The sequence below is a fragment of the Coregonus lavaretus genome (assembly GCF_964263955.1).
Source record: "Coregonus lavaretus genome assembly, chromosome: 7".
NCBI lineage: Eukaryota > Metazoa > Chordata > Actinopteri > Salmoniformes > Salmonidae > Coregonus > Coregonus lavaretus.
In genome coordinates, this window is record NC_139994.1 from 45,099,947 (window position 1) to 45,122,715 (window position 22,769).

General features: G+C 44.9%; 1 protein-coding gene across 3 annotated transcripts in view; it reads left to right on the plus strand.

Annotated features, from left to right (window-relative positions):
* LOC311132775 (dynactin subunit 1-like) overlaps positions 1-22,769 on the plus strand; it is a 29,849-nt gene continuing 7,080 nt past the window's right edge. Inside the window, exons 1-25 of one of the 3 annotated variants that reach the window (XM_084166091.1) lie at positions 1-156; positions 5,147-5,401; positions 5,625-5,709; positions 6,053-6,084; positions 6,280-6,297; positions 8,157-8,327; positions 8,660-8,683; positions 9,089-9,286; positions 9,517-9,721; positions 11,746-11,824; positions 11,968-12,127; positions 15,589-15,693; positions 16,231-16,422; positions 16,662-16,778; positions 17,003-17,155; positions 17,309-17,475; positions 18,342-18,510; positions 18,865-18,933; positions 19,151-19,272; positions 19,357-19,447; positions 19,704-19,865; positions 20,308-20,439; positions 20,813-20,938; positions 21,110-21,252; positions 21,629-21,795. In XM_084166091.1, coding sequence (XP_084022217.1) covers positions 5,174-5,401; positions 5,625-5,709; positions 6,053-6,084; positions 6,280-6,297; positions 8,157-8,327; positions 8,660-8,683; positions 9,089-9,286; positions 9,517-9,721; positions 11,746-11,824; positions 11,968-12,127; positions 15,589-15,693; positions 16,231-16,422; positions 16,662-16,778; positions 17,003-17,155; positions 17,309-17,475; positions 18,342-18,510; positions 18,865-18,933; positions 19,151-19,272; positions 19,357-19,447; positions 19,704-19,865; positions 20,308-20,439; positions 20,813-20,938; positions 21,110-21,252; positions 21,629-21,795 — 3,115 coding nt within the window. In that variant the 5' untranslated portion in view covers positions 1-156; positions 5,147-5,173. The remainder of the gene's footprint in view (positions 157-5,146; positions 5,402-5,624; positions 5,710-6,052; positions 6,085-6,279; positions 6,298-8,156; positions 8,328-8,659; positions 8,684-9,088; positions 9,287-9,516; positions 9,722-11,745; positions 11,825-11,967; positions 12,128-15,588; positions 15,694-16,230; positions 16,423-16,661; positions 16,779-17,002; positions 17,156-17,308; positions 17,476-18,341; positions 18,511-18,864; positions 18,934-19,150; positions 19,273-19,356; positions 19,448-19,703; positions 19,866-20,307; positions 20,440-20,812; positions 20,939-21,109; positions 21,253-21,628; positions 21,796-22,769) is intronic. The other 2 variants (XM_084166093.1, XM_084166092.1) reach the window with 2 other exon arrangements.

Consider the following 22,769-nt stretch of genomic DNA (forward strand, 5'->3'; position numbering starts at 1 on the left):
AAACACCGGAAGTTGGTGAAGCTAGGTGGACATTGCATTTTGCTAACTGACCCTTACCTGTAGGTCTTTTTCTAGTGTTATACCAACAAGTTCGTTGGGAATTGTGTGGATTTTTACAAAGAACATCGTACCAAACTTAACTTTGTCAATTTGCAGGTAAGTGGCTTAAATTCGCTAGCTACAGTACTAGTAGCTAGCTATCTTCTCAAGCTTATGGACTGTTAGGCTACCAGCTAACGTTCACTAGATAGCTAGCTAATGAAATCGCATTATTTGTTGATTTAGCTAGCTAGCAGCAAAGGCATTTAGTTGGTAACTCGCCAACGGTACTGCTGCTTTTTGTTGGAAAACTGAAGCTATGAAGATATATTTAGTAGAGTAGTCAGGGTAGCTACTGTAGCTAACTAATTATGTTTGCTCGAGGTAGTTAGCTAGCTAACATTACAATCATATTTTGACTGACTAGTTAGCTGGTTTGTTAACTTTAGCAAGTTATCATAATCTTTTGTATAACTACCTGTTCCTCTCTGCGAAACACACCCTGACTAACTAGCTATCTAACCAACTAGCTAGCTAACTAGTCGCGCAGGCGCCGGTGATGATGTCCCTCTAACAAACTGACTAACCCCCTTGGCTTGAACCACTGTCACTGAACCTCGCTGGCTAGCTAGCTTAGCTTGCCAACTGTCAGAATGTTTGTGCTTGATGATACTTTCACCTAGCTTCGTCCCGCAACTAGCAATTTAAATGACATTTAGACTTTTACTTTTAATGTGACAGATGGCATTTGGTTAAAGGTACAAGACTGTGTACATATCTGTCTCTGTTGGCAAAATTACTACATATCCCATTGAGCCAAGCAGGGAGAGGCTGGCAGTTCCAAGACTAGTCAGAAACGTCCAGCTAACCTTAAGCCAATGACGCCGGTGGATCTCAAAACTGAACTTGGATCTGCGTTATGTAGCAATGATATCCTTCGCCAACGTTGTCTTACGACAGATAGCTTGAAACCAGTCATGACTATTCAACAAAACAATAAATTAAGTTTCTTTCCAGCAAATGTCTTAGTTACATGATTGTATAACTAGCAAATTAGTTTTGAAGTTGAGGGTCCAGTATTCATGAAGTTTGTCAATGACGAAAACTAACAGTGCAGCTAGTTTAGCCAGGGAAAACTGGGAAAAACAAGCTTGGGACAGGATATAACTGGGCGCACATGCACACTAGGCTAATTCAGGAGATGGATTGTAGTTTTTTATGCCCTGATATCATCACAGTTGATAACTTCACAGTGTCGCACTCCCAGAGTGCAAAGAACCTTTGTGTGACCCTTGACAACACCCTGTTGTTCTCTGCAAACATCAAAGCAGTGACCCGCTCCTGCAGGTTCATGCTCTACAATATCCGTAGAGTACGATCCTACCTCACACAGGAAGCGGCACAGGTCCTAATCCAGGCACTTGTCCTCTCCCGTCTGGACTACTGCAACTACTGCTAGCTTCGACTGGAGCCAGCGGAGTGTGCGGAGGAGCGGGGTGACATGAGAGAACTTGGGAAGGTCGAACCCCTGCAACTTATCCAGAATGCAGCCCGTCTGGTTTTCTACCTTCCCAAGTTCTCTTATGTCACCTCGCTCCTCCGCACACTCCACTGGCTTCCATTCAAAGCTCGCATCCACTGCAATACCCCCCCCCCTCCCTCCCCCAGTCGTCTACCGTGACTCTTCCAGTAGATGACTCCCCCTCACCACTCTATAGCATCCCCAGAGACCCTCCTCTTTTGCACTCCTCTCCTGTCTCCTCTCGCAAGGAGATATAGAAAAGTTAAGAGGAGCGAGAGAGAGAAGCTTCCACTCTTTGTTTGATACTGTTGTTTTTGGTGATAAATAAGACAAGTCAATATGGCTGGAATGCGCAGGCGGCATTCCTTGGCCGTCCCGGCGATGGGCTTGGGTATTGGCCGGGGCAGCTTGGTGAGTCCTATCTGATATTCTGCCAAAGACTAGACTAGTGCTTGTCTTTAGGCTATGGCTACATATGAGTTGATTTGATTGAACAAACAGCAACAGTCAGCTATTTTGCCTATGACTAGTAATTGGCTATCTACATTTGATTTGATTCACATTTCAATTATTTGTTATTGTGCCACCTTTTTAAGAACAGAAGTGTATCAAGAGGAGTTTTCTTGTTGATACTGCTGGCAAATAAATGAATGCAGGCTATACAGCAAGGTCCTGAAGATTATGATGTTGGGGATGATGATCTAACCTGGTGTGGCTCCATGATCTGTTCACCTCTTCAGCTGAAGAAGTCACGGTTAGGATGGGTAGACTATTCCAGTTTTAATGGTATTTCCTGGTTGTTCATTTTATTCCAATGTTATTAGCTATGGCATACATAGGAGCTCAGTTTCTCATCTTCTTCTCTAGTCTTTAGTTTCTAACACCATTCCTGCCATGATTGGATCCTGGCTAGTCCTCCCAGTTGTCTGCCCTTCGGACGATATCTATAAGGCTAGCTACCGTGAATCTGGTCTCATCATCTCACATGGCATTGCCTCGCCGAAGACCGAAATATAATGCTTCATGTTCCTTCACTGCCCCCATTTGACCATTTTATGAATCAGTTCCTCTATGTGTCTAGACAGTGAGCGGTGTTGTCTGTGTGTCTGCTGACTGTAATGGTTACAGGCTGCTGAACCATATGACTGGGTGTGTGACTGTGTCCTCAGGCTGTCTGTGGCCTAGCTAGCTTAGAGTCAGCTGGTTGACATTCAGACAGAGGGAACTAGGCCTAATGATATGTCATCGACAATATGTTGTTTGGTTCTAGTTCTTGTTGTGGAATAGGCCTTTATCAGATATTTTACCTCTCAGCCTCTTTCTAGCTGTCTATATGGCCTAGCTAGTAGACAGGAGTCAGCTGTCTGACATTCACAGGGAACTATGCCTATTGGCTTAATGGGGAAGCCTGACGACTCACACTCAATTCTTCACCACATACAGTACTTGAGTCTGAGACTGCCAACATTGAAGTTGTTTGTGGTGACGAGGGGCATTGTGCAAAACAAAGTCATCAGTGATTGGATTGTCTCTAACCAATCATAGTATAAAAGCCAATTATACATTTTCAAACCGCCGCTTTACCCACGTATTCTGGCCCAACCCATCGGTTTCTGGACCAATCAGACGGGCCCAAATGTGTTCACATTCGGTGAAGGGTCGGGGAGGTACTCCGATCCAGACTCCTTGTGGAGAAGAAACGAACGTCCGTGGTTGTGGTGCAGTGTTGGCCGGAGAAAGGAGTCTGGGTAGCCAGGCAACTAATGGGGCATCGAGTTGAGGGGGAATGGATATGCCATCGACAACTACACTGCTCAAAAAAATAAAGGGAACACTTAAACAACACAGCCTAGATCTGAATGAATGAAATAATCTTATTAAATACTTATTTCTTTACATAGTTGAATGTGCTGACAACAAAATCACACAAAAATTATCAATGGAAATCAAATTTATCAACCCATGGAGGTCTGGATTTGGAGTCACCCTCAAAATTAAAGTGGAAAACCACACAACAGGCTGATCCAACTTTGATGTAATGTCCTTAAAACAAGTCAAAATGAGGCTCAGTAGTGTGTGTGGCCTCCACGTGCCTGTATGACCTCCCTACAACACCTGGGCATGCTCCTGATGAGGTGGCGGATGGTCTCCTGAGGGATCTCCTCCCAGACCTGGACTAAAGCATCCGCCAACTCCTGGACAGGCTGTGGTGCAACGTGGCGTTGGTGGATGGAGCGAGACATGATGTCCCAGATGTGCTCAATTGGATTCAGGTCTGGGGAACGGGCGGGCCAGTCCATAGCATCAATGCCTTCCTCTTGCAGGAACTGCTGACACACTCCAGCCACATGAGGTCTAGCATTGTCTTGCATTAGGAGGAACCCAGGGCCAACCGCACCAGCATATGGTCTCACAAGGGGTCTGAGGATCTCATCTCGGTACCTAATGGCAGTCAGGCTACCTCTGGCGAGCACATGGAGGGCTGTGCGGCCCCCCAAAGAAATGCCACCCCACACCATGACTAACCCACCGCCAAACCGGTCATGCTGGAGGATGTTGCAGGCAGCAGAACGTTCTCCACGGCGTCTCCAGACTCTGTCACGTCTGTCACATGTGCTCAGTGTGAACCTGCTTTCATCTGTGAAGAGCACAGGGCGCCAGTGGCGAATTTGCCAATCTTGGTGTTCTCTGGCAAATGCCAAACGTCCTGCACGGTGTTGGGCTGTAAGCACAACCCCCACCTGTGGACGTCGGGCCCTCATACCACCCTCATGGAGTCTGTTTCTGACCGTTTGAGCAGACACATGCACATTTGTGGCCTGCTGGAGGTCATTTTGCAGGGCTCTGGCAGTGCTCCTCCTGCTCCTCCTTGCACAAAGGCGGAGGTAGCGGTCCTGCTGCTGGGTTGTTGCCCTCCTACGGCCTCCTCCACGTCTCCTGATGTACTGGCCTGTCTCCTGGTAGCGCCTCCATGCTCTGGACACTACGCTGACAGACACAGCAAACCTTCTTGCCACAGCTCGCATTGATGTGCCATCCTGGATGAGCTGCACTACCTGAGCCACTTGTGTGGGTTGTAGACTCCGTCTCATGCTACCACTAGGGTGAAAGCACCGCCAGCATTCAAAAGTGACCAAAACATCAGCCAGGAAGCATAGGAACTGAGAAGTGGTCTGTGGTCACCACCTGCAGAACCACTTCTTTATTGGGGGTGTCTTGCTAATTGCCTATAATTTCCACCTGTTGTCTATTCCATTTGCACAACAGCATGTGAAATGTATTGTCAATCAGTGTTGCTTCCTAAGTGGACAGTTTGATTTCACAGAAGTGTGATTGACTTGGAGTTACATTGTGTTGTTTAAGTGTTCCCTTTCTTTTTTTGAGCAGTGTATTCTTCAGTTAAATTTGACATTTCATGGCTTAAAGTCTTAAAGATGATAACAACATCAGTGTTCTTACTGACCACTTGCAGTGGCTCAGTGTACAACAACAGACCTTGCTCTCTGTCTCTCCAACAACCATCAGTATACTCTGCTCCACCCTGTAATGACCCGTTGTGTCCCCCTCTCTCTCCCCCCTCCCCAGCTCTTCAGCAGCCCCCTCCTGAGCAAGATGAGTGCAGACGGGGGCGGCAAGCCTGCCAAGGTGGGCTCAGTGGTGGAGGTGATCGGTAAGGGCCAGCGTGGCACCGTGGCTTACGTGGGCGCCACGCTCTTCGCCACGGGCAAGTGGGTGGGCGTGATCCTTGACGAGCCCAAGGGCAAGAACGACGGCACGGTCCAGGGGAAGAGATACTTTCACTGCGATGAGAACTGTGGTATCTTTGTGCGCCAGTCCCAGGTAAGCTAAGCTTACACGCCACCCGATATAGACACTTTATATGCACTCTAATGCAGATGTACACACACACACACACACGCATAAGGGGAAGAAAAGATGTCTGAAGGTGAGACATCATTTTAGTGGGCATAATCTACTTGCATAGGAACAATAGTATTCACAAACACACACTCAGTGGTGGACTGACGTATTGAGCATCTCTCTCCCTCTTTATCTTTGTCAGATCCAGCTAGTAGAAGATGGATCCAGTGGCACCTCTCCAGACACCCCAGAAGCTGCAACTGCCAAGTTCCTGCCCAAGCAGAAAGGTGAGCTGGATAACAAAGCTTTATACTGTAATTTAGGCCTCCTACAAGGTCTGGGCCCCTATTCATAAAGTGTCTCAGAGCAGGAGTGCTGATCTAGGATCAGTTTTGCCTTTCAAATCATTATTAATAAGATTACATGGACAGAGGGGACCTGATCCTAGATCAGCACTCATGCGTTGAGACTGTGAATACTGGCCCTGGTGCTCATCTTAGACCACTCATAAGACTACGCTGTAAAACTTTACATTGATGATATAAAAAAATTATTTATAAATGTTTTATAAGTAGTTTATAAACTATAATGAGTTTGTGTTATATCTCAAAATCTAATTTTTTTCCCCAGACATTCCTGAGACTCCGAAATCAGTCAAACAGGTGCAGTAACAATACAGACAGTATATGGCTTGTTTTAGAATGATTTCCTTCCCTGTGTTGATTTCTACTCCTCCCTCTCCTCTTCCCCTCCCTCCCCTCTCTCCTTTTTTCAAGTGATTGACCTCTATTTCCCCTACTTCTCTCTATCTCTCTCTATCCCTCTCTCCTCTCCTATTCCCCCAAATACCGTTACAGATGCCCATTCCCAAGAAGGTATAGATATTTAAACTATGCTAATCTGCCTTGCCCTGGTGCCTGCTTGTCACGTTTTCTTTTTCAACACATCAGCATTTTTTTATTTAGAATTTGGCTATTCGGGGTCATATTTTTGCTCAACAGTAATATATTTTCTGTAGTTTGTCTTTTGGAGTTTCTACCTCAACTGCTTCACATGGACATTTTGTGTCTTCATTTTTTTCTATGGTTTCATGAGACATTTGGGAGCATGATTTCGCATTTTCAGGCTGTTAGGCTAATTATTTCGATTGCATTTTTTGGTTAACCTTTCAGAGACAAGTGTATGCTTGCTTGGGTTGTGATGCGCCGTGTTTGTGCCTGCACATCACTTGGGATTGGAATTGTACTAATTTGATATACTTCTTAAAATCAACTTCACCCGCTCATCTATTACAGTATGTCTTCAGATTTTGAACATAATAGTTATGGTCAGTACATACTTGCATAAAGACTTAAGTGGTTAATCCAGTAACACACAGTAGTAATCCTGCCTGTAGAGTGATATGTGTGTAGACTCATCTTAACACTGTGTGTTTCGGCTCCTCTCGTATTGCTAATTGCTGCCCTCACTTCCTCTGCTGTGGCCTATGTCTATCTGTGTGTGTGTCCTCTATTCTCTCCTCCGCCTCTACCCACCCTCCTCCAGTCCGTAACCTGCCGTAGTACCAAGGTGAGCGTTTGAACATCAGACAGACAGACATTCAGTGAGGTAACAGGGGTAACTAAGAGGGAAGAGTTCACCTGTCATTTTGTATATCATATGAAATGAAACATGGGTTATAGCTCTTAGATGTAGATGGTGTAGGAATATAGCAGGTTATCTACAGTCTAGAAATTATGTTTAGTGTGCGATATTGCAGCTAGGTCTTCTCTGATAGTAGCCAATATTTAACATGCAGTATGTCACACACTCGGTACATGGAGTATGTGTATCTGCATCGGCCTAACTACAGAATGTGAGTGTAGTAGAGTGTATAAAGTTGATATAGAGAATGCCCACAGGAAGAGAGATTGCAGCAGCAGACAGTTCTTCAAGCCCTAACAGAGTCTACTCTATCACACACCACAACAGTTGAACACTCCTGGTCGCCTCTCCTACTCCAGCTCCCTCCCCTCCCTCCGCATGGTACGTTCCTTCCTCAAACCACCTGACCCCCACAGGGACATACCAACTCAGGTCCTGGAGGGGTGAACTCTGGTCCTTCTGGTCATTGGTCAAAATCCCTACAATAACTGGAATGACTACAGCATATATAGTTAGTTATTCAACCAAGTCCCCACAAAAGGAAAACAGTAACTTACTGCTGTAGTTGACCTACCATCTACGACCAGAGTTCACAATTTTCCACATAGTTCAGTTAACCTGTACCAGTTCCTTCAAGGACAGTTGATACTTTTTAGTGTAGGCCAGATCAGCACAGGGAGTGGAGACTTATATGGCACTGGGTGTGGCATTCTATCACCTGTGTGCCAGGGGTGTTGACTCACAATGACATGTTCACTTTACCATGGGTTGACCTGAGTTCACCTGGGTTTGTTCTTCTGTTCTTAGCCTGAGTGCCAGTCTGTTTCTGCTCTCTTGCCAACTCCTTATAGATGAATGACAGCAATGGAGTTGGTAAGAGCACAATCAGATCTAGAACCAGACTATGTACCTGTCTTCTGGGTGGCAGTCTGTTTCACTATGATCACTGGGATTAACAGGTAATGGTGCTGTCTCACGGATGTAGTTTTCTCTTTTACATGCGTTTACTTTTATTTCTTGATTCCTTCCTGTTCTTTTCCTCTCTATCTTTTCTCCATCTCTCCCTGCCCCCTCCTCTTCCCGTCCCCAGACCCCCCGAGTCTTAGCCACCCCCGCCTCTGGTCTGTCCAGCTCTCTGTCCAGGGAGGATGTCAGTGAGGGCAGCCTGTCTTCCAAGGGTGCACTGGGGGCTCCCGTGGTCCCCCTGCCCAGCGGCACTCCCGCCACGCCCGGAGCTCCTCCCCCTGCCACCCCTAGCAAGGTCAGTCCATAACCCTCCACCCTGGCCAATCAGATCATTACGTAAGGTAGTACTCCAATTCTGGTTCTGGAGAGTTAGTGTGTGTACTGTGTGTAGGCTTTTGTTCTAGAACATCAAGAAAACACCATAGTCAAATAATCATTATGACATTGATAAGTTGATGGATGTTTTTAGTGCTGGGCTGGAACAAAAGCCTGCATTACCTGAAGCTCTCCAGAACCAGAGTTGGGGACCACTGATCTAAACCCAAGGTATCACCTCAATCCATTGTTTCCTCATTTGTCATATACATCGTCTGTTGACTGTTCCATCCGTGTTGTCATTGTAAACAGGCAGAGCCTCCCGTATCGAAGCAGGTAGGGTAACAGTATTTGGATGCATGCATAGATCTGGCCTGGGCATGTTGTTTGACCAACTAACAAGAGTTAACAGGGTGTTTCAGAAGAGCGCTTCTCCACAACCTCACTACTACTGCACTTCCACAATGTGCCCACAGAGAGCAGAGTTTCCATCTTTGGTTTCATGCCAGTGTAAATGTGTCACTGTAATGACGGTCCTTGGTGGTGGGAGCATGTATTTACGCTGTGTGGTGTGGGGGGTTTTGTATGCGGGTGCTTTAGACTCTCTGAGATGTCCACTATCCCCTTTCTCATGGTTAAAAATGCCTTTCCCAATTCATCACAAATCAACATGTAGTGATTCTCTGTGTGCTCCTCCCTCTTGCCTCTCTCCACTTCCTCTTTATTCCGTTCTTCCCCCAGGAGGAGGAGTCTCTGCGAGGTCAGGTGAAGGATCTAGAGGAGAAGCTGGAGACCCTGATGATGAAGCGGGCGGAGGACAAGGTCAAGCTGAAGGAGCTGGAGAAATACAAGATCCAGCTGGAGCAGCTGCAGGAGTGGAAGACCAAGATGCAGGAGCAGCAGGCCGACCTCCAGAAACAACTCAAAGAGGCCAAGAAGGTAACGAGTACTAGTACCCACCATAGAAATGAATAAATCACTTTGATGACTTATGGGTACCTGTCCACTTTCCCTATTAGATAAGAAACATGTTCAATGAACAGTAAATCATGATATTCTATTTGACAACAGTTCGTATTTTTCTTACAGGGTAACTGATAAGAGGTAACTGATGTAATTGTCTTCTATGTAAAGTGAGAGTACTGATGATTTCAACTCCCCTCTTTCAGGATGCTCGGGAGGCCCTGGAGTCTAAAGACCGCTACATGGAGGAGATGTCAGACACGGCGGACGCCATCGAGATGGCCACACTGGACAAGGAGATGGCAGAGGAGCGGTCGGAGAGCCTGCAGGTGGAGGTGGAGTCACTGAAGGAGAAGTTGGAGGAGCTCACCATGGACCTGGAGATCATCAAACACGAGGTCGAGGAGAAAGGTCAGAATTCACAGTTAACTCTACAGGGTGATAGTATTCATTGATTGGTAGTGTGTTGACCTACCCTAAGGGGAAAAATAAAGACTGAATTGACCTTATAGCTAACGTTACCAAATTTGGAAGCAACACTATTATGATTGTGAGGTTGAGGAGAAATGTCAGAGGTCACTAGTAGTGTGTTAGTGTAAAAGATTGCTCAATTTATAGTCTCGTCCTTCCTGGAGTTTAATGTCGATCCCTTTTTACTACAGGGATTATTGAGTAGCTACCCAAATGTGTGTGTGTGTATATATACACTGGGGGAAAAAAGTATTTAGTCAGCCACCAATTGTGCAAGTTCTCCCACTTAAAAAGATGAGAGGCCTGTCATTTTCATCATAGGTACACGTCAACTATGACAGACAAATTGAGAAAAAAAAATCCAGAAAATCACATTGTAGGATTTTTAATGAATTTATTTGCAAATTATGGTGGAAAATAAGTATTTGGTCACCTACAAACAAGCAAGATTTCTGGCTCTCACAGACCTGTAACTTCTTCTTTAAGAGGCTCCTCTGTCCTCCTCTCGTTACCTGTATTAATGGCACCTGTTTGAACTTGTTATCAGTATAAAAGACACCTGTCCACAACCTCAAACAGTCACACTCCAAACTCCACTATGGCCAAGACCAAAGAGCTGTCAAAGGACACCAGAAACAAAATTGTAGATCTGCACCAGGCTGGAAAGACTGAATCTGTAATAGGTAAGCAGCTTGGTTTGAAGAAATCAACTGTGGGAGCAATTATTAGGAAATGGAAGACATACAAGACCACTGATAATCTCCCTCGATCTGGGGCTCCACGCAAGATCTCACCCCGTGGGGTCAAAATGATCACAAGAACGGTGAGCCAAAATCCCAGAACCACACGGGGGGACCCAGTGAATGACCTGCAGAGAGCTGGGACCAAAGTAACAAAGCCTACCATCAGTAACACACTACGCCGCCAGGGACTCAAATCCTGCAGTGCCAGACGTGTCCCCCTGCTTAAGCCAGTACATGTCCAGGCCCGTCTGAAGTTTGCTAGAGTGCATTTGGATGATCCAGAAGAGGATTGGGAGAATGTCATATGGTCAGATGAAACCAAAATAGAACTTTTTGGTAAAAACTCAACTCGTCGTGTTTGGAGGACAAAGAATGCTGAGTTGCATCCAAAGGACACCATACCTACTGTGAAGCATGGGGGTGGAAACATCATGCTTTGGGGCTGTTTTTCTGCAAAGGGACCAGGACGACTGATCCGTGTAAAGGAAAGAATGAATGGGGCCATGTATCGTGTGATTTTGAGTGAAAACCTCCTTCCATCAGCAAGGGCATTGAAGATGAAACGTGGCTGGGTCTTTCAGCATGACAATGATCCCAAACACACCGCCCGGGCAACGAAGGAGTGGCTTCGTAAGAAGCATTTCAAGGTCCTGGAGTGGCCTAGCCAGTCTCCAGATCTCAACCCCATAGAAAATCTTTGGAGGGAGTTGAAAGTCCGTGTTGCCTAGCGACAGCCCCAAAACATCACTGCTCTAGAGGAGATCTGCATGGAGGAATGGGCCAAAATACCAGCAACAGTGTGTGAAAACCTTGTGAAGACTTACAGAAAACGTTTGACCTGTATTGAGAAACTTTTGTTATTGACCAAATACTTATTTTCCACCATAATTTGCAAATAAATTCATTAAACATCATACAATGTGATTTTCTGGATTTTTTTTTCTCATTTTGTCTGTCATAGTTGACGTGTACCTATGATGAAAATTACAGGCCTCTCTCATCTTTTTAAGTGGGAGAACTTGCACAATTGGTGGCTGACTAAATACTTTTTCCCCCCACTGTGTGTGTGTGTGTGTGTGTGTGTGTGTGTGTGTGTGTGTGTGTGTGTATGTATTTTTTTCCTAACAAAAAACATACAAAGTAGCTATAATTTTTTAAGTAGGATTTATCCAGTATTACTTGGCAAAGTTAAAACGTAACCTAACTGTATTGCTTCACAAGGTTCTGATGGAGCTGCCTCCAGTTACCATGTCAAGCAGCTGGAGGAGCAGAACAGCAGACTGAAAGAGGCTCTGGTCAGGTGAGTGTGTTTAAAAAAAAAAACACCAAACGCTCCCTTGAACATGCCTTTTAATCCAGGATTAAATTTAATCTGTGTCCAGAAAACCAGGCCTTAATGTTTCCCTTTGGATTGAGCTTTAACATAACTATCTCTCCTCCCAGGATGCGTGACCTGTCTTCCTCTGAGAAGCAGGAGCATGTGAAGCTCCAGAAGCAGATGGAGAAGAAGAATGGAGAGCTGGAGACGCTGAGGACCCAGAAGGAGAAACTACAGGAGGAGATGAAGCAGGCTGAGGCCACCATTGATGAGCTGAAGGAGCAGGTTAGTCAGCCAGTCATATACAGTACCAGTCAAAAGTTTGGACACACCTACTCATTCAAGGGTTTTTCTTTATTTTTACTATTTTCTACATTGTAGAATAATAGTGAAGACATCAAAACTATGATATAACACATGGAATCATGTAGTAACCAAAAAAAAGTGTTAAACAAATCAAAATATTTTTTATATTTGAGATTCTTCAAAGTAGCCACCCTTTGCCTTGAAGACAGCTTTGCACACTCTTGGTGTTCTCTCAACCAGCTTCACCTAGAATGCTTTTCCAACTGTCTTGAAGGAGTTCCCACATATGCTGAGCACTTGTTGGCTGCTTTTCCTTCACTCTGCGGTCCAACTCATCCCAAACCATCACAATTGGGTTGAGGTCGGGTGATTGTGGAGGCCAGGTAATCTGATGCAGCACTCCATCACTCTCCTTCTTGGTCAAATAGCCCTTACACAGCCTTGAGGTGTGTTTTGGGTCATTGTCCTGTTGAAAAACAAATGATAGTCCCACTAAGCCCAAACCAGATGGGATGGCGTATCGCTGGAGAATGCTGTGGTAGCCATGCTGGTTAAGTGTGCCTTGAATTCTAAATAAATCACAGACAGTGTCACCAGCAAGAACCATCACATCTCCTCCTCCATGCTTCATGGTTGGAACCACACATGCAGAGATAATTTGTTCACCTACTCTGCGTCTCACAAAGACACGGCGGTTGGAACCAAAAATCTCAAATTTGGACTCATCAGACCAAAGGACAGATTTCCACTGGTCTAATGTCCATTGCTCGTGTTTCTTGGCCCAAGCAAGTCTATTCTTCTTATTGGTGTCCTTTAGTAGTTTTTTGCAGCAATTCGACAATGAATGCCTGATTCACGCTTTCTCCTCTGAACAGTTGATGTTGCGATGTGTCTGTTACTTGAACTCTTTGCAGCATTTATTTGGGCTGCAATCTGAGGTGCAGGTAACTCTAATGAATTTATCCTCTGCAGCAGAGGTAACTGGGTCTTCCTTTCCTGTGGCGGTCCTCATGAGAGCCAGTTTCATCATAGTGCTTGATGGTTTTTGCGACTGCACTTGAAGAAACTTTCAAAGTTCTTGAAATTGTCCGGATTGACTGACCTTCATGTCTTAAATTAATGATGGACTGTCGTTTCTCTTTGCTTATTTGAGCTGTTCTTGCCATAATATGGACTTGGTATTTTACCAAATAGGGATATCTTCTGTATACCCCCCCGTACCTTGTCACAACACAACTGATTGGCTCAAACGCATTAAGAAGGAAAGAAATTCCACAAATGAACTTTTAACAAGGTACACCTGTTAATTGAAATGCATTCCAGGTGACTACCTCATGAAGCTGGTTGAGAGAATGCCAAGAGTGTACGAAGTTGTCATCAAGGCAAAGGGTGGCTACTTTGAAGAATCTCAAATATAAAATATATTTTGATTTGTTTAACACTTTTTTGGGGTTACTACATGATTCCATATGTGTTATTTCATAGTTTTGATGTCTTCACTATTATTCTACAATGTAGAAAATAGTAAAAATAAAGAAAAACCCTTGAATGAGTAGGTGTGTCCAAACTTTTGACTCGTACTAACTATATATACAGTGAGGGGAAAAAAGTATTTGATCCCCTGCTGATTTTGTACGTTTGCCCACTGACAAAGACATAATCAGTCTATCATTTTAATGGTAGGTTTATTTGAACAGTGAGACAGAATAACAACAACAAAATCCAGAAAAACGCATGTCAAAAATGTTATAAATTGATTTGCATTTTAATGAGGGAAATAAGTATTTGACCCCTCTGCAAAACGTGACTTAGTACTTGGTGGCAAAACCTTTGATGGCAATCGCAGAGGTCAAACGTTTCTTGTAGTTGGCCATCAGGTTTGCACACATCTCAGGAGGGATTTTGTCCCACTCCTCTTTGCAGATTTTCTCCAAGTCATTAAGGCTTCGAGGCTGATGTTTGGCAACTCCAACTTTCAGCTCCCTCCATAGATTTTCTATGGGATTAAGGTCTGGAGACTGGCTAGGCCACTCCAGGACCTTAATGTGCTTCTTCTTGAGCCACTCCTTTGTTGCCTTGGCTGTGTGTTTTGGGTCATTGTCGTGCTGGAATACCCATCCACAACCCATTTTCAATGCCCTGGCTGAGGGAAGGAGGTTCTCACCCAAGATTTGATGGTACATGGCCCCGTCCATCGTCCCTTTGATGCGGTGAAGTTGTCCTGTCCGCTTAGCAGAAAAACACCCCCAAAGCATAATGTTTCCACCTCCATGTTTGACGGTGGGGATGGTGTTCTTGGGGTCATAGGTAGAATTCCTCCTCCTCCAAACACAGCGAGTTGAGTTGATGCCAAATAGCTCGATTTTGGTCTCATCTGACCACAACACTTTCACCCAGTTCTCCTCTGAATCATTCAGATGTTCATTGGCAAACTTCAGACGGGCCTGTATATGTGCTTTCTTGAGCAGGGGGACCTTGCGGGCGCTGCAGGATTTCAGTCCTTCACGGCATAGTGTGTTACCAATTGTTTTCTTGGTGACTATGGTCCCAGCTGCCTTGAGATCATTGACAAGATCCTCCCGTTTAGTTCTGGGCTGATTCTTCACTGTTCTCATGATCATTGCAACTCCACGAGGTGAGAACTTGCATGGAGCCCCAGGCCGAGGGAGATGGACAGTTCTTTTGTGTTTCTTCCATTTGCGAATAATCGCACCAACTGTTGTCACCTTCTCACCAAGCTGCTTGGCGATGGTCTTGTAGCCCATTCCAGCCTTTTGTAGGTCTACCATCTTGTCCCTGACATCCTTGGAGAGCTCTTTGGTCTTGGCCATGGTGGAGAGTTTGGAATCTGATTGATTGATTGCTTCTGTGGACAGGTGTCTTTTATACAGGTAACAAACTGAGATTAGGAGCACTCCCTTTAAGAGTGTGCTCCTAATCTCAGCTCGTTACCTTTATAAAAGACACCTGGGAGCCAGAAATCTTTCTGATTGAGAGGGGGTCAAATACTTATTTTCCTCATTAAAATGCAAATCAATTTATAACATTTTTGACATGTGTTTTTCTGGATTTATTTGTTGTTATTCTGTCTCTCCCTGTTCAAATAAACGTACCATTAAAATTATAGACTGATCATTTCTTTGTCAGTGGGCAAACGTACAAAATCAGCAGGGGATCAAATACTTTTTTCCCTCACTGTATGTATATATTACATGAGGTGATGAAGCAGGTTGAGGCTACCTTACGAACTCAAAGAACAGGTTAGCCAGTTGGTCATAGAGGTTTCTTATCTTATGTGTAGAAGGCAACCTCTACATAGGTGACATGGCTGTATGTATATCTTTTTTTGTATAGCCCTGGGTTGCTTTTAAGAGCTTTGCAACATACGTATTTGTAAAAAGTTCTATATAATTTAGATTTGATTGTGTTGTGTGTCCTAGGTGGATGCTGCTCTCGGGGCAGAGGAGATGGTGGAGACTCTGACTGAGAGGAATCTGGACCTGGAGGAGAAAGTCAGAGAGCTCAGAGAGACTGTCACAGACCTGGTGAGTTCAAATCAATTTACATTTACATTTACGTCATTTAGCAGACGCTCTTATCCAGAGCGACTTACATCAATAACTCTGTCAACCCTGTTACCTTAATGTCAACCCTGTTACCTTAATGTCAACCCTGTTACCTTAATGTCAACCCTGTTACCTTAATGTCAACCCTGTTACCTTAATGTCAACCCTGTTACCTTCATGTCAACCCTGTTACCTTCATGCCAACCCTGTTACCTTCATGCCAATGTAACCCTGTTACCTTAATATCAATTTCAACTCTGTTACTTTGTATGGTTTAAGTAGTCAGTGATTTGAGTTCACACACCCATATTAACTCTGTTAGTATGTTTTGAATAACCAACTCTGTTTCAACGCTATGCCCCTGATGTGCGTACACTATATTGGCAAGGACACTGTTTTAGAGACAGAGATACACCCTTTGTGTTAAAACCCTGTCCACTCAATTCTCACCACACCACCACATAAGACACCCTACCACCTCTGACCCCTAACCTCTGACCTCTTCCCCCATTCCAGGAAGCGATCAACGAGATGAATGACGAGCTGCAGGAGAACAGCAGGGAAACGGAGATGGAGCTGAGAGAGCAGCTGGACCTGAATGGGGCCAGGGTGAGAGAGGCCCAGAAGAGGGTGGAGGCCGCTCAGGAGACTGTGGCTGACTATCAGCAGACCATCAACAAGTACCGCGAGCTCACCACCAGCCTACAGGTATAGAGTTTGAATTCATTGTAGTGTCATACAACATGCAATCGGAAGAATGACACTTAAAAACACTAACAAGCATTGTTAAAAGTTTTTATAAACTATTCTGTGAACTTGTTTGTCACAGTCAGGGTTTTACTGACATCCTGAATACATCAGCCTTTAGGCAAAATGGGAAAGGTCTTGATAGGTGACTGGTTTCTTTTGGTTATTTGTATATAAATTGTGTGTGTTACTGTGTGTAGGATACCAACAGGGAGCTGACCAGCGCTCAGAATGCCAACACAGAGCAGGTCCAACAGCCTCCTGCTGAGCTGTTTGACTTCAAGATCAAGTTCGCTGAGACCAAGGCCTACGCCAAGGTAAGAAAATGTCCCACATACATCCAGTTTAGTGCAGTGGTCCCAAACGGTTCCTTTATGGGGACCACCAGATCACCGTTGAATATATTTTTTTTCTTTCACATTAAATATTTACCAGTGAATGTAGGAGTTTAAAGGCCTATTATTACAGGATGTGTGAGATTGGTATATACCATTACAACCAAAAAATAATGTGATTATCCTATCCACGTGTGTCTCTCCAGGCCATCGAGATGGAGCTGAGGAAGATGGAGGTGGGCCAGGCCAACAGACAGGTGTCTCTCCTCACCTCCTTCATGCCCGACTCTTTCCTGCGTCACGGAGGCGACCACGACTGTATTCTGGTGCTCTTGCTAATACCAAGACTCATCTGCAAGGTATAGAGGGAGTGTGTGTGTCTGTGTGTGGTATGGCGCCCGTGCGTGTGTGTGTATTCAAGTTGATTAGTATTACAAGCTCAGAATTTGACGAGGAATGTGTGTGAGTATTTAAGGTTTTTACTGTGTGTGTGTGTTCCTCCCTCCCTGTAGGCTGAGTTGATCAGTAAGCAGGCCCAAGAGAAGTTTGATCTGAATGGTAACCCAGTGGAGAGGACTGGAATTAAGATGAGAGGACCACCTGGAGAACAACTCAGCTTCGCCTCTGGACTGGTCTACTCTCTAACCCTGCTGCAGGCCACGCTGCACAAATACGAACAGTAAGGAGCCGTGTGTGTGTGTGTGTGTGTGTGTGTCTGGACTGGTCTACTCTCTAACTCTGCTACAGGCCACGCTGCACAAATACGAACAGTAAGGAGGATAGAATCTCACTTGTACTTCTAAGATAGTAACAGCATATTGAACTGGCTGCTTTCTCTCTCTCACCTGCCTGATCACACTTGTTTTCCTATGGAGTACATCTAATGATAATCGAGCAAGGGGAAATCAAGGAGTGCCATATTCTCTAAAAAGCAACTTCTTGTTTTGAAAACGGCAGATGTGGCATCGATATGAGTCAGAAACATTTATTCTAGTGTAAAAATGGACTACAACGTGTAAATAGGATCATTTTGGTCATAAAGTCAGTCTCGTCCAAAATAGATTTGCGAGGTGATAGGAAAAAATGTCATGTCACAGAATGAAGGGTAACGTTACAGTTTTCCTTGGGTTGGGTTTATTTCAATCCTGCCCACAGCTGGCAGCAACCAAGTAATTATCAATTTGGAGCGCAGCTGCACACGGCCCGATCATAATGTACATGGTCAATTTGGTTTGACATTCAATATCCCGATGGTGGTAGTTGGGGACCATCAGTAAATTACACAATGTACATTGGACAATATTTTAAAAGGTCAATAGCTCCAAATTTAATTGACTTAAAAACCTCAAACCAACTATAAATTGTATAAATTAATATACAAATATTGAAAGCATTTAATGAGACAACTAAAATATTGTAATTGGTTTATATAATAATTGGCTTCAGTCATGACCACTGCATTTCATAATGACCAAACCAGGAAGTTCAGCCCCCCTTTAATGTGGAATACATTTCCTTCTCTCTCCCCTCCCCTCTCCCTCTCAGAGCTCTTAACTGTTGCAGTGTGGAGGTGTATAAGCGGATGGGGACTCTCTACTCAGAGATGAGTGTCCATGAGCGTTCCCTAGACTTCTTTATAGATCTGCTGCACAAAGACCAGCTGGACGAGACTGTACACGTGGAGCCTCTCACCAAGGCCATCAAGTACTACCAGGTAGGCAACACACACACGCACACTTCATACACACCTTGAACACTCGCGAACAGAGAACACACTCAATATATAACAGACAATTGACCGCGCACGCTGTACACTCTTGAGATAGAATTAGGACCAAGACACACTATTGCTTCAACGTACCATTATTTGGCTAGTTACTTGACCACTCTTGACAGAGAACATACACCACACGCTCTGTCCACTCAATGGTGCTCATTCTCTCAACTACACACACCTCGTCACTGACATACTATCAAGCTTTAATCAATGCTATAAAAAAAATAATAAACTCCAGGGTGAGTAAGGCCTTGTAAAGCCACTCAATGACTGATCTGTTTTATGTTGCAGCAACTGTACAGCATCCACCTGGCTGAGCAGACTGAGGATTGCACCGTGCAGCTGGCTGACCACATCAAGGTACGAACATCCTTCATCAACAAAAGCAGTCTTAAACATTTTTATGAAGAAAAACATTATTTTCTTTATACATTTGCTAGAAAGACTATATTTAAAAAATATATATAATTCCCTCCCTAACATTGTAGCCTGTTACAAACATAATATCTTCTCTAAATTCAGTTATACCATTGAACTGAATTTGACCTCTGACCTTTGTGAACTCTGTGACCTCCAGTTCATCCAGAGTGCTTTGGACTGTATGGGTGCTGAGGTGGTGCGTCTCAGGGCGTTCCTGCAGCCGGGGCAGGAGGGGGCTGACCTGAACATCCTGCTGAAGGACCTAGACACGTCCTGCAGGTCTAATACAATACTAATATAGAATTTCTATGTAGGTCTATTTATCTCTATTATTTATATTTCTTAGTGATTTGCTTCCTGCAGCGACATCAAACAGTTCTGCAAGAAGATCAGACGCAGGATGCCAGGGACCGACGTGCCAGGGGTGCCCGCCGCTCTGGCCTTTGGCGCACCGGTATGTGCCTAGTGCTATGCTTAGGTCTTACGTTTAGCCCTGGGCCAAGTGTTTCACAGTGTCTTTGGAGCCCCGATATAGACCACATTTCTTAGGTCTTGCACCTAACCCAAACCCACTGTGCTGGCGTTTGGAGCGCAGGGCCAAGTGTTTTTACAGTAGCTCATAAAGTACAGTAATGCAACTCAACTTTGCATTTGTGGAGGCGGGACTACTGCATGATAATTTGACTGACAGCTCTGTGGACCAATGGCAGGTGTCAGAGACTCTAACGGACTGCAGGCGTCAGCTGACGCGGGTGGTTGCCGTGCTACAAGAGGTGGCGGCTGCGGGGGCGCAGATGGTTGCCCCTCTAGGGGAACAGGAGGGGCTCAACACCCTCAAACTGGAGGACGTGGCCTTCAAGGCTGTTGAACAGGTACTGTGACCATAGACTGAAATATAGATTGAACATAGACTGGTCATTGCATGTTTGTGATTGACTACATTGCAGTTGGACTGCACAGAATCATTGATCTAATATAAAAACTCACCTTGAGGGCCTCCCGAGTGGCGCAGTGGTCTAAGGCACTGCATCGCAGATCTGAGACGCCACTACAGCCTGGGGTTCGAGACACATGTCTCGACCGTCGCCTCTCCCGAGCTCGTTGGCGAGTTGCAACGATGAGACAAGATCGTAACTACCAATTGGATATCACGAAATTGGGGAGAAAAATGGGGTGAAATTACAATAAAAATAAATAACAAAAAATATCACCTTGCATCCCAAATAACTACTATGTGATCTAGAGTAGTGATTATGTCTTGCTCAAGCTGACCCCTTCAAACACGCTGACAGTCTCTGTCTCCCCCTCCTCCAGGTGTATGGGTCCCATGGCCTGAACCCCCATGAGTGTCTGCGTCAGTCCTGCAGCTCTGTCATCTCCACCATGAACAAGATGGCTACCGCCATGCAGGAGGGAGAGTATGACGCTGAGAGACCACAGGGAAAAGTACGTAGGGACTAGGGCTGGGGGAGTATGACACTAGGTGAGAGGTACAGGGATGTAGCTCAGTTGGTAGAGCATGGCGTTTGCAATGCCAGGGTTGTGGGTTCGATTCCCACGGGGGGCCAGTATGAAAAAAATAAAAAATATGTATGCACTCACTAACTGTAAGTCGCTCTGGATAAGAGCGTCTGCTAAATGACGTAAATGTAAGGTACGGCTGGAGAATAAATGTTTTCTCATTTTCTAGCCTTTCAAAACTAAGAATGCTACGTCTGTAACATGTGTGCCCCTCATTGAATTGACATTCACAATTCCTCCCCTCTTCTTGTTTCTCCCCCATCACTCTCTCCCCCTCACTTCCCCCCTCCCTGCATAGACTCCCCCGGTAGAGGCTCGAGCGGCGGCCCTCAGGGCAGAGATCACTGATTCAGAGGGTCTGGGAGTCAAACTGGAGGACAGAGACACCGTCATCAAGGAGCTCAAGAAGTCCCTAAAGATCAAGGTAAGGACATGTCTCTCTCTCTCTCTCCTTTCTCTCTCATCCTTGCTCTTTTTCTTATACACACACATTTTCCCCCTCACATGCACATACACTCATCATCTCTCACATTAACCCCCTCACTCGCTCGCTCACTCTCCATCTCTCTCCCGACTTCCTGTCTCTCAACCCCAGGGAGAGGAGTTGAGTGAGGCCCACGTCCGTCTCAGCCTGCTAGAGAAGAAGCTGGATACGTCCACTAAAGACGCAGACGAACGCGTGGAGAAGATCCAGACCAAACTGGATGAGACCCTGGCCCTGCTCAAGAAGAAGGAGAAGTAAGACTGGGGAAACCTGGTGGCTGTGGGACTATTAGGGAAGGATGTTGTAGAATCAGGACACTTCTGTCTGTGTATAGTTGTGTTTACAATGAATTTTGCGTTCTCCTATCCTAGTGCCTTTCAGATCCACATATGGGAGACGTAAAAGAGCAGTAGAGGTGAAGATGGTAGATAATCTGTTTGGTGGAGAGATGGGATATGTTCACCTAATAGAAGTGTTTTGTATCGTGGCCTGCTGTAGAGCCAGGAGAGTAGACATCATTTTTAATTCACGTAGTAAATGTATTAGTATTACATTGATCAAATATTTGTATATAACCTACCTTTTTTTTCACTCTCCATCCCTCCATCCATTTCTCCCTCCCCAACCCAGGGAGTTTGAGGAGACCATGGACGCACTGCAGGCAGACATCGACCAGCTGGAGGCAGAGAAGGCGGCGCTGAATCAGCGTCTCTCCAACCAATCAAAGGTGACCATCGAGGGCCTCAGGGCCTCGCCTGCCTCTGGGATCGCATCCATCGTCACGGGAACCGCCGGAGGTGAGTCTTTTGATACCTCACCTCACACGCCTTTATAACACACCTTATACCTCTCACATTATACAATCACTCATACTATGCACTCATATTCCGATGAAACTGTTTCAGAAGATGATGTAAAATGATGTAAAAATCCATGTAGGGTTAGTTGAAATCAACTTTTGTCGTGAATTTGTACTTGTAAAATCGCCCGATAGACGATGTTATCGCCTCCTAGAGGCCATCCCCCCAAAAATTAAAATCATCATGTCAAATGTTTTTAAAAAGACCGCCAGGGCAACCTTGCATGCTACGGGAGGGACAGAGGTATCATGACATTGACAAGAGCTAATTATTGGAGCTAAACCTTTTCGAGCAGCCTAACTTATTCCTTTCTACTACTACTAATAATACTACTAATAATAATAATATGCCATTTAGCAGACGCTTTTATCCAAAGCGACTTACAGTCATGTGTGCATACATTTTTATGGTGGAGCTGTGGCACGAAAGAGATGTGTAGGCCTGTCTGTAGGGATGTGCATCTTTCCCTTTCAAGACGATTCGATACGTATCTAGATACAGTGGCTCCGATACGATACATGAACGATTTTATGTTTTAGTTTGAAACGATTCGGTGCGATTCGGTTTGATTAGAGGAACGAATTGATGCAAATGACTAAATGCGATTTGGTACGATGCGGTACAATTCGATGCACTAACATTTGTTGCATACACACAAACTTTCCATTCTAAATTCAAATCTGCTTCTGATGGAGCTCATGTGCTGGGCCTCTCTGAGCTGGATCTGTCTGAGCTGATGTTTGTGTGAATTATCTATATGTCTATGGTGTATGTAGGTACATGAGCTAAGCCATAAGGGAAACTGGGCATCTACCACCCCACTATCAGTTAGGGGGGGGGGGAATGTTAGCTTTTTGACCCCCACACTTTTGATCTGAAACCACCATCACCCGCTAATTCATTTGTCCTTT